At 43.3% G+C, this 12,270-nt stretch overlaps 1 protein-coding gene across 5 annotated transcripts in view; it reads left to right on the forward strand.

The window, feature by feature from the left end:
- Positions 1-1,511: 1,511 nt before the first annotated feature.
- FBXL2 (F-box and leucine rich repeat protein 2) overlaps positions 1,512-12,270 on the forward strand; it is a 30,060-nt gene continuing 19,301 nt past the window's right edge. For all 5 annotated transcript variants that reach the window (XR_008327127.1, XR_008327128.1, XM_053359546.1 and 2 more), the window contains exons 1-3: positions 1,512-1,725; positions 9,312-9,373; positions 10,740-10,794. Coding sequence is in view for 3 of the 5 variants with exons in the window: in XM_053359546.1 (XP_053215521.1) it covers positions 1,723-1,725; positions 9,312-9,373; positions 10,740-10,794 (120 nt within the window). In the remaining 2 variants the exon portion in view is untranslated. The remainder of the gene's footprint in view (positions 1,726-9,311; positions 9,374-10,739; positions 10,795-12,270) is intronic.

The following is a 12,270-nucleotide window of genomic DNA, read 5'->3' on the forward strand; positions in this document are numbered from 1 at the left end:
AAGAATTTATCTGTTTCTCCTGGATTTGTCAATTTTTGTCTCTTGCTCCTATATGTAAAGGAAATGCCTTCAGGAAACTCCCATTTGAACACAATGAAAAACATCTGGAGTTGTTTTGGAACTCAAGGACTTGGTAGGAATATAACAGGCTGCGTGGTTTGACGCTGCAGTTAAAAAAAAGAAGCAACAGCTGGAAAGGCTGAGCACGCTCCTCAGACATGTCTTTGCTTCAAATGGCACTCTCCAAACACTGCTTTGAGACAGGAAAGATATGTCCTTTTAGGGCAGGGGTAGGCAACTGTTTAACTGGCCCACAAGCTGCCTGCTTGGTGAGTCCCCATGCGCTGCGCTAAACCAGTGCAGCGCGGCGACTTGCTTCCGCAGCACCGAAAATGGTGTATGCATGTGTGCAGACACAGATGCCAAAAATTGCATCTGTGCAGACACCGGCAATTGCGCGCACGCACTATCTGGCCCATAGAGGGATCTCCACTAGAGTGAAGCGGCCCAGGCAAGGTAAACCTTACTGACCCCTGTTTTAGGGCAAGAGTGAAGATCTCCTTGTGCATCTCCTCCTGGGCAACCTTCCAGATCTACAACCGGAATAACCAGGTAAGTCTGGCTTGGGCTGATTCACATTCTATGGCTATTTAAATGTGTTTTGGTGGCTGATTGGTTTTGCATGGTACGTTGTCTTCTCGTTTTGCATGATTCTGTTGCGAAGTGTCCTGGGATGAAAGGCAGTATACAAATTAAATATAAATAAATAAATAAATAAATAAATCATGGTGTTGATGATAATAATAAAAATAAAGAATGATAATGATGATGATGATAATAATAATAATAAACAATAATTGTGATGATGATGATAATAATAAACATAAAAAATGATGATGATGATAATAAACAATAATTGTGATAATAATAATAATAATAACAATAATACAATAATAATGGGTGAAAGGTCTACATAAAGAACAAGAGGCGGCCTGACTGGGGCGGCGACAGATCCAGCCTCCAAGGAGCGCCCTGCAGCTGTTACTTCAGAAGCGGCCAAGGCATTCCTTGGAGGCCTGACCTGCTGCCTCTCCTGCCTGAGAGGGGGCCGCCTCACTTTGCTTCGCGGGTGGGGCCGGCCCCATTGCAACGGACGGCAAGACCGAGGGAGGGCTCCCCGCCCCACGCTTCCCTAAGGAAAACGGCACATGAGGGACAGAATGCCAGTCCGCATAATTCCCCCCCCCCGCATCGTCTTTACAGGGAGCATTCGAACATGTCATCGGCTCCCCCCCCCCCGCGTTCCGAAGTGTAGTCTTCCAGGAAAGTTCTGGATTCGCATTCCGTTAACGGTACCAAGCGCCCCTTAGGGCTCAACATCCGGGAACAGGTAGTTGAGCGAAGCGCCGCTTTCTACCCCCCCCCCGCTCCCCTGCAGCTCGTGCAAGCCCCGCCCACTTCGAGCGGCTCGCGCCGGCGGAGAGTCACGTGCCGCCCGCTCCCCCAATCCGCGAAGGTCCCTCCTCCTCCTCCTCGCTCTCGCGCGCCTCAGGGCGGCCGCCGCCTCTCACTCGGCTTCTCTCCCCGCCTCGCTCGCTCGCTGGGCGGCGCGCGAGAGCAGAGCGCAGGTCCCGCCGCCGCTTCAGCTGGTTGGTCGGTCGGCCGGCCTCTCGAGCGGCTCCTTCGTCACTGGGACAACCGGCGGCCCGCTATTGCCTCACAATGGTGGGTCTTTTTATTCTCCCCCCCCCACACACTCCCGTCCGACGGGCCGTTAAACCGCCGCCTGCCCCTCGCGCGCGGGAAAGCAGGCGGGCCGTTATGTGGAGATTCGATATGGGCGGAGATAGGTAGAGATACACAGCTATGGCTGTAGGTAGGGCGGGGTCTGAGGCGGCGGGGACGGCGTTTGGGTGCGAAGAAGGTGGCGGTGAGGGAGGGGCGCGGCAGGGCGGCGGCTCTTTGGGGTCGGGGGGCTGCGAAGGGCTCGAAAGCGGCTTTGTGGAGACGGTGTCCGGGACGGGGAGGGTGGGTGGAGGGCGGCTGGAGGGGGAGAGGACCGGGCGTCGTCCTCCCCGCCTCACGGCACAAGCGTTGCAGGGCGGCAACGGCTCCGTACGATGCGCGTTAAGATGGAGGGGGACGTCCGCAGGGACCCGGCAGGAAAAATGGTGCTTGTGGAGGCGCAGAGGCGAAACGCGAGCTCCGGGGCAGCGTCGCTGTGTGGTGGCGGCGCGTGCACGCACGTGAGAACGGGCAGCTGGGAGGGCGGGCTGGCAGGCACCGCCCGGCACCCTGTCTCTGAGGCTCCGTAGCAGGGGCGCCAACTAGAATACAATATCCGAGGAAGCCCCGCCCTGCATTATCGATCGCATGACGAGGTGCACCCACACCATTTGAATGGCAATGCCCAATGGGGGGGGAATCAAATATTTTAAAGGGAGGGGGGGCACGAATGAACCTCTGCCCCTAGGAGTTGGCGCCTGTTTTCTGTAGGAAGGACTTGGGGAAAGGAAATGGAAGATCTCGGGGGACAGGAGATGAACCCCCCTCCTTTTTCCCCGCTCCTGGGTGGAGTGTGGTAGATGCATCAGCAAAGGAAATTGTAAGATGGCTTTCGTTGAATTCCCAACCTTGTTTTTTTGAGTGTGGCATGAGTTTTAGGAGAGTAGTTTCCTGCACCTTTCTGTGCACCTTTTTGTATGTTTTTCACAAAGCTTGTGTGCATGTGTGGACGTTTATTGCAGGGCAAACAGCAGCATCAAATAAAACTTTTTGTTCTTGTCCAGTATAGATACTGTATCTGAAGTACAGCTGGAAATAAAAACAGTTTGTGTTATGTGGGGAAGCGGTTTGAATGTTTGTAGCTGCCGGCTTTCTTCGCTCATTTTTGGTCTGCTGCAAGTATTGTCACCCCATGTCTGATAAAGCATGCAACATTCCCGTTGTTATTTACTTGCGATGAAGCAGTTCACTGGAAACTTCATTCTGATATTGTGTCAAGTTCATGCATTTAAATAAAATGCAGGTGTTACTGCAGTTATAAATGGTCTTTTCCAACATTGGAAGAAAAGAGAAACATTTCCTGAACCCTGACTTCAGTAATCTTTCAATTTTCAAAGAATGGTCCAGAGGCTGTGGACTTTATAAATGAGATTAGTAGAAGAGAGAGAGCCTCCCTATTTAAGTCACCTGTTTGTTGAGTAATCATTTTATGAGATGCCAATAAAAAGGCTGGTTAATGGATAGCATGGATATTGGGTATTTGCTGCTAGGCTGGAAGCAGTCAGTGCGAACACATATCTCCAGTTCTTTAGCAGCCTTCCCCGCTCCTGGCTTGCTTCTGAGTACATTCAAAATGCTGGTGCTTGCTTCTAGTGATACAGGGTTTGGTATTTGGAAACTTAAGGGAGCACTTGCTCCAACAGGAGCCTGCCTGTACACTGAAAATATTTGGAAATCTTTCAGTGCCTTTCATCCAAAGTGAGGCAGATGGCAGTGACCTTCTAGGATGTGATCCCCTCCCCTTTAGAACCTTCTTCCCAAAGAGGTTCACTTGATACTTACTCTCTTGTCTTTTTTGCTATCTGGCAAGATCTCTTTCCCCCAAAAATTATTTTTGTGCAGGCATTCTTGGTTGGTTGTTTATTGTTATTGGTTTTTGTCATCTTTAAATCAACCTGGTTTGTGTTTTTTTTACACTGAATATAAACTTACAAAACCTCATACAGGCACACTCATTAGGAAGCTAGAATCAGCTCTTGCTCCTTTTTTAGCATAGTTGCTTATTTATATCTTTGATTAAGCATTACCCACATTTAAGCAAACTCGTGTCAGCAGCAGATCCATGTGCAGAATCACGCGTACTGTCAAATCCCTTTAAGGAAGTGGGATGGAAAAGTTTTTAAATGCAGTGCGTGGGAGAAGGGAGCAGATGCCTCTGCACTTCACCCTTAAATATGTTTTAAAACCTGCCATTTTAACATAGTAAACTTCTCCCATGAGGAGAAAAATCTGAAAAAGCAATTTTATGTGGAGAAACACATGAGGGTTACTGTTATTCTTGTTTTATATGGAACTGCTGTCTTGCCTTGTTGCATCTTGAATGCATCCTAAGCCCTGAAAGCTAACTGAACCAGAGCAATAAAATGCTTGAAAAGATGCAGTTGTGCTGTTGAAGTGGGAGGCGGGGACAGGAGAGTAGATACAGTGGTACCCCGGGTTACATACGCTTCAGGTTACATACGCTTCAGATTACACACTCCACTAACCCAGAAATAGTGCTTCAGGTTAAGAACTTTGCTTCAGGATAAGAACAGAAATCGTGCTCCAGCGGCATGGCGGCAGCAGGAGGCCCCATTAGCTAAAGTGGTGTTTCAGGTTAAGAACAGTTTCAGGTTAAGAACGGACCTCCGGAACGAATTAAGTACTTAACCCGAGGTACCACTGTATAGACTGTAGGGTATTCCAGACTCCTTACTTCTTTTTTTTTTGTTGTTGAGAAAAAAGTTTAACATATAAAGAGAAAAGATAATGCTGACAATATTCTACCAAATTTCTTCACTAATCAAAACTGGCTGCGGTATAACTAAAGTACCTGTCAGTTACTATAAGCAGATTAAATTAATGTTGTGTGCAGTGTTTGAAATTTTGCACCTGACCTGACTATCAGCCACTTGAGACCAAGTAAAGATTCCTGGGGGCCAGGGTGGTGCCTAACATCACCATCTGGAGGTTCGTGCTTGGGGATCATTGGATCATGACTGCTTTCTCACACTAATACTACACCTTGTAGAATTATATTAATTATGTTTCATCTGCACAATTGGAATGAATTTCAGGAACCAAAACGCTTTTTCTGTGTAGCCTGTAGGGCAGGGGTTCTCAAACTTTTTAAACAGGGAGCCGATTCACTGTCCCATGCACACTGCACATATTTTATTAGTAGTGCACAAAAAACAGGAAAAAATACAATATTTAAAATGAAGAACGATTTTAGTCAACATAAACTAGGCTTCCCTAGGTGGGGAGGGAGCGAGGGAGACCCAGCCTCTCGCTGAGATGGGGGAGGAGGAGGAGACTGAGCAGGCTTTGTCCTGGCCGGCCGGCCTAGATTCATGACCCTATTGGGCCAGATCTGGCCTGCGGACCTTAGTTTGAAGACCCCTGCTGTAGGGGATAGATAAGATTCTTTCCACCCACATTTTCCCGTCTACATCTCACAACTGGCAAGCTGCTATTTTACCCTGTGTAGGAAAAATGCAGGTAGAGGTGTGTGTGTGTGTGTGTGTGTGTGTGTGTGTGTGTGTACACACACACACACACACACACACACACACATACATACACACAGTCATACTTCTGCTTACATATCCCTCCGGTTATGTAAACTTCGGGATACGTAAGCGGCAAACCCAGAAGTATATTTCTGGGTTTTTGCCATGCACGCATGCGCAGACTCTCTATCGCTGAGTGCGTGTGCACAGAAGCAGTCTCCAGTTGCGAAAACCTTGGGATCCAGCTGGACCTCTCGAACGGATCCCGGTCTGCAACCAGAGGTACCACTTTACATATATTCAACTGAGGGCAAAAAACAGCTTGGAGTGATCTGTATTTTTGTTTGTTTGTAGGAGTCTTGTTTGACTCCAACCCCAAACTGGATTGAAGACATGAGGCAGATATGGAGTGAAACTGGGACTATTTTTTTTAGCATACCTGCAACAACTATGTAGCCCTGAACAGTCGAGTGTATTGCCTGTTGGCATCTTTGCTTGTTTGTCCTCACAATGGCTCCTAGCAAATGCTCCTAGCAGCCTGATCCATTATCTTGTCTGCCAACACCTTTGTGGATGTTGAAGAGGCTCCTGGAGCATTGTGGCATTTAAGGTGTTAAGCCTTTGAGAGCAATAAGACTGTTAATACTCTTTTCACTTTCCCTCATGCTGGTAAGCTTTGAGAGAATGATTTGGGGCAGTCCTTGCCCACAGTGATGTCTTGGTGTGCTTAGTCTAGTTCATTCCCTGACCAGAACTAACTTTACCCCCACCCCACTCCACAAAGCCCAGATAGACTGAAGTAGATCATGGACCCTGACCAACAGTCAATCTGACAAGTAAAAAAAAAAGGTAAAAATCCTACTTGGCCCCTTTAAAGCTGACCAAATAGTCCTTAATGGTTAATATGTGGAAGGTTTTATTTTGGAAATATACAGGGACATTATATAAAGTTGCTGAGATAATGGATTTGGGGCTTCAGCTTGCCTTACCCACATAACCGTTTTGATAAATTTAAACCATAGCTACTCACTTTTTACACAAATGAATCAGACATGTGTGATCACTTCAGTGCTAAGTGGGAAAAATGAATAGTCTATGAACTAGGGCATTTTTAACTCCAGTCGTGCTGCTATGCTGAAAATATTGAGAGCCTGAGAAGAGAAGAGAAGAGGAAGCAATGGCATATGGGGAAGCAAAGTGGGAAGGAGATTTCACTCCCCTCACTTGTACACCCCCTTTGGTGTTAAACTATCTGCCCTTCTCCATATGAATATCACTGATGATATAAAACTAGAAAGGAATAGTGTAACTGGAAGAAAAATCTCTATTATACAGCAGGTTATCTTAAAAAAATTCAGGGGTTAGATCATCTTTATGCTGAGGTTAATCATTTGGGAAACTAGGCTTGTTTTCTTCTAATAGTTACCCTCTGAACAGTTTTCCAGGCAACATTGGTTAGAATTGCTCTTTTCTTTCTATTATTTATTCTAGCTGTAAGCTGTTCGATATGTAAAGCAGTATTCTGCAATCCTTTCCAACCACTCTCAAGTCTGTGATCCTCCTGTAAGCCAACACAGTGTTATAGCCAGTCCCCCTTGGGAAAGTGGAGAGAGGAGAAGCCTTGCTGCAGATGTTTTGTCAATTTTCTTTCTCTGCTTGTGAAATGGACACAGATCCAAGTTTTGTACTGTAGCCCTCAGCTTTTAAAAAATTGACTTAAAAATGCCAGGGAATTCATATCATAGAACACTCCTGTCTTCATAACTTGAAGTAATTATAAGTAATTTAAGAAGCGTTTTTCAGTGCCATTTAACCCTGCCTTAAATTTTAAAATAAATTATGTAGCTTGGGTAATTTTTGGAGGAAATTGTGCTAATACTAGAAACCATAAAACACTAAAAATTCAAATTTGTTGCAGCATAATCTTTCAGGGACATGGCATAAATGACTTTGACTATCTCTAGCCCAGAAATGTTTGTCACAATACATTTGTTAATCTTTGTTTGCTATAGTAGAGTAGCACAACCAACCTTCTGGAGTATATTCACAGTAATGAAGCTGTTGAATTACTCAGCAATTTTGAATCAAAGCAATCAGTGCAATTGATGTGATTTTCAAGCTTTCACATATATAGACCTCCATTAGTTTGTTAAAATGAATATTTTAAAGTTAGGGAATTTCTAGACTTTTCCCAGTTGACACCCTCTCAAAAACTGCCATTGGGGCGGCGGGGGGGGGGGGGGATAAATATGTGGACTCCTTTAAAAACAAACAGACCCTAAACATTACTACTTTAAGAGGATTAAATGCATTGTGTATAATAGGGAATTGTATCCAGGGGGTGGGGGTGGAATTGGCTAATAGCATAATTTCACAAATGCTTGTGCTACGATATTTATATTTTACAGCAGTGTTCATGCTTCCACTGCTGCAAAAGGGAGAACACATTTAAATTTAACTATGAAACTTAAAGTTGATACTTTATTTTATCAGCACAAAGATTACAAAGGAACCCAGTGTGGACTTTGGTGGTGGCAACCCAGGTAATATGGAGGTGGCCTTCTGAACCTGATAGCTGCTTCCCAATTAAATATAAAAAGCTGCTTGTCAATTTGTTTTAGACTATTACTATTTTGCAGAACTGAGCTCTGCATTGACATTGAATAAGTGTCAATTTAGGGATTGGCTCTTCTGGTTAGAATCCAGAAGGGACCTGCAACTAATTAGGAACACCAAATTTCCCCCCACACCTGAGAACAGCATTTTAGAGCTAGTTATTTGACCAAACTCTCACCAGTTTCCTTAAAAATATCCTTATTGAGCTGTGTTTCCAAGTGATGGCAACCACAGGTTCCATATGCAGACTGGCTTTGTATTTGTGGTCAGCCTTAGGTGGAAGACATTACTCATTATCTGTTAGCCTATTCTTTATATAGAGACCCAAGAAAACCCTTTTTTGAAACCTTCATTCTCAGAAGCAAGCAGGTGTTCCCCAGCAGAAATGTTTCAATTCTTTTGAATGGCAATAAAAGCTTCGTAACACAGAGAGCAGCCATTTATGCACTGGATACAAAAAAGATCAGGAAAAATGAGTCAGATAAAATCACTATAAATTGTTTTGGTGACTTGGAGGTTTAATCTGAAATTAAGCTAGATTTTGACTTGTTGGTGTCTCTGGTATCTTCTCTCTTTTATATCATAGATGTTGGATTATATATTATGGGTGTTCTGTATTATTTTATTATTATTTCTACAAGTTTGTCACAGCCTTTGGCTAAAACAATAAACTTACGAACTGACTAACATATGTTTGTTCCATATTTATATCTATTTTTTTCTTGATCTCAAAGTTATTCATTTCAACTCTGCTTGAAATGGTCTTGTTGATTTCCCATTAGGAAAAAAAATACATGGCTCACCTAAAGCAGAAATAGCCAGTGTGATGCCTTTCAGATATTGTTGGCATACAGCTTCTGTCATCTCTGACAATCAGCCATTGGATTAATGAAAATTAGAGTACAACTGAATCTGTAGGGCATCATGATCTAGGACTTGCCGATCAGAAGGTCAGCGGTTCGAATCCCCGCGACGGGGTGAGCTCCCGTTGCTTGGTCCCTGCTCCTGCCAACCTAGCAGTTCGAAAGCATGTCAAAATGCAAGTAGATAAATAGGTACTGCTCCGGCGGGAAGGTAAACGGCGTTTCCGTGTGCTGCTCTGGTTCACCAGAAGCGGCTTATGCATGCTGGCCACATGACCCGGAAGCTGTACGCCGGCTCCCTCGGCCAATAAAGCAAGATGAGCACCGCAACCCCAGAGTCGGTCACGACTGGACCTAATGATCAGGGATCCCTTTACCTTTTAATGGCCTTTTAGGCTTCCTCCATGTGAATAGTTCACTTTTTGAATAAGAATTACATATCACAGAAGGGGCATCAGGATTTTAGAGATGCTTAGGTGGGGCATGTCCCCAAAAAGGTTGGAAACCACTGATCTAAAAGAACAAAATACTGTGGTTTCTCTCTCTCTCTTTTTAGGCACTCTCAAATGATGATGAAGCTCTTATTAACAGAAAGTTACCAAAAGAACTCCTTTTAAGGTAATTCTACATTAGAAGTTTATAGTTTTAATCTGATTATTGCTTATAAAATGGATTTCATTCGTTTCAAATCTAAGTTTTATAAAAACTTAAACATGCCTAGTTTTAACTTCATTTGTTGCAAAAATGTGTCAGTATGTAGTTTGAGTATAGCTTTTTAAAAGCGCGTTACCAATGCAGCTAGGAAACAATAGCTTTTTCATTGTTGTCAATTTGGAATTTTCTGTGAAAAAATCAAACTTTAGAAAAGTTGGTAAATACAGGATATTTTTTTATTATGGCATGGGAATGGTAGGGAATTTGCATAAGAACTAACAGAGAATCGACTACTCGTGTCCACTTGGAGTTGATGCTGGATTTCCATTTTCTCTTGGCTCACTTCCCCCATACTTTGCCCTTTTAAATTTTAAAGCATCAGTGGAGAGGGGGGAAAGTTGCAATTTTGATGAGAGCAGTGGAAGAAGGGGCTTCTTTCATCCTCCATACACCATTGTTCTCAAGCTGCTATTACCCCTGTAGCAGATAAAATATAGGCATGAAATATGAGTTTCACATTGAGTGTATGAGGTGCTGCAGATATTATGTTCTCTTAACTCTTTCCAAAGTTAAAATCAACTATCCACCATAAAGCTCTGCTGAGCAAAATTGCTTTTTGGTTTTCATTTACAGGTACCAGTGACAATAAAAAAGTTCTATTCCTCTCCTTTGCTTGATACAATCAAGTGGGACTTCTAGACTCTTCTGTGTGGCTTAACTTTGTGCACTGAGTGTGGCAGCTGAGACTTTGATTTTCTTCTTAAGCATACAGAACAGCACAGTTTGGCAGAAGGGTCCTGAGTTACATGACAATATCTAGTAGGCTATTTCCTAATTATAGTTTTCTTACCCTTAGATTGATGGGAACAGAAAGGTCTCAAAGAGAGTTTATCTAGTAGCTTATCCAGAATTGTATGGAATAAATATATATATCGCAGGTATATGGTATACCAGGGGTTGTCATCCTGGTCCCTACCGCCTGCTAGTGGGTGTTTCAGGATTCTAGGTGGGCGGTAGGGGGTTCTGCGGCACAAGCCATCTAGCACTGGTGGGCGGTAAGGAAATTTTACTATCAAGAAAGATGCATTAGTGGGAGGTAGGTATAAAAAGGTTGACTACCCCTGTGTTGTAACATTCTTCAAGCTGTGTAATTATATGTGAGAAAAGTTCTTATAACTGCCTTTAAAACATCTTTGGTTGGCAGCTTTCAAATACTACTCTGATCTGACTGATCTATATGTTTTTAACTTGAGTTAATATGTTTACAGGAGTATGTTAGACTGGATTGTTGAAGAACAGTTTTACTTCTTTCTTTTTTACTTTCTTATAGAATATTTTCCTTCTTGGATGTAATTACCTTGTGTCGATGCGCACAAGTTTCTAAGGTACTGCTAGGTATTTGCTTTGTAATTTCATTTCTTCTCTAAGTAAAAAAATGAATGTATAATGTACACTTACATTAATTGTCTTTGGAATCTCACTGTTTTCACTGTATAGCAGAAAAAAGAGTTGCTTGCAAAGCTTGAATGGTCCTTCTTCCTCTTTTACCATGAGGGGGAGTTTGGATCCTTTTTCAATTAACCATTGTTTAGTATGATGTCTGAATCCTGAACTGTGGTTAATAATAGCAATGGTTTATTGAAGCAAACAAACTTTAAAAGCCACAATATGAAGTTTGTTTGCTTTGGTAAACTGTAGTAAATATCCACAGCCTTTTATTTAAAACATAATGCTAAACTGTGATTAACTAAAAACGGAAGCAAAGTCTTCTAGCCGCCTCCTTGCATCAGTGAAGGAGCAAGGGTAGGTGATGAGCCTGAGGCTTATTCAGTACAGTGGTACCTCGGGTTAAGTATTTAATTTGTTCCGGAGGTCCGTACTTAACCTGAAACTGTTCTTAACCTGAAGCACCACTTTAGCTAATGGGGCCTCCTGCTGCTGCCGCGCCGCCGGAGCACGATTTCTGTTCTGATCCTGAAGCAAAGTTCTTAACCTGAAGCACTATTTCTGGGTTAGTGGAGACTGTAACCTGAAGCGTATACAGTGGTGCCCCGCAAGACGAATGCCTCGCAAGACGAAAAACCCGCCAGACGAAAGGGTTTTCCATTTTTGAGTTGCTTCGCAAGACGATTTTCCCTATGGGCTTGCTTCGCAAGACGAAAACGTCTTGCGAGTCTTGCGATTTTTTTTCGCTCCCCCCCCTTTTTCTAAGCCGCTAATAGTCTTTTAGCCGCTAAGCCTTTAATAGCCGCTAAACCGCTAATAGCGCTAATCCACTAAGCCGCTAATAGGGTTGCTTTGCAAGACGAAAAAACTGCTAGACAAAGAGACTCGCGGAACGGATTATTTTCGTCTTGCGAGGCACCACTGTATACCAGATGCTGGCTCTTCTCCAGGGTTAAATGTGATTGTAGAATACACACACACAAATTGCAAGCAGAGATTGAATCACAAAAGAATGAGATTCTCTTGGAAGGTAGCATATTACCGTGATTATCCTACCTTTGCCTTTTAAGATATGCTTCTGTTTTAAATTCTTTCTGCAGAATATTTACTGTGAAAGGGTGTTCTGTTGGGCTGCATTTGAAAGTTGATTGACCTTTTGAGTAAACTGTAGGACAGTCCTTCCCAGTTTCCCCTATTATTATTATCTATTATTTATCTGCAAATGATAAGCTAAAGAGAATAGTGGTTTGTTTAAGACTTCCTAGTGAGTTCATAACTGAGGTGAAATTAAAAGTTGGCTCACAAGTTGCACTCTTAGCTACTTTATCATACCAAGTAAGTATTATTTCATCTAACTTTACATTTAGGTAATATTCTTGCACTCTTACAGGATATTTATCTCTCAAGAAACTGGG

The sequence above is a fragment of the Podarcis raffonei genome, chromosome 12 (genome assembly GCF_027172205.1).
Source record: "Podarcis raffonei isolate rPodRaf1 chromosome 12, rPodRaf1.pri, whole genome shotgun sequence".
Taxonomy (NCBI): domain Eukaryota; kingdom Metazoa; phylum Chordata; class Lepidosauria; order Squamata; family Lacertidae; genus Podarcis; species Podarcis raffonei.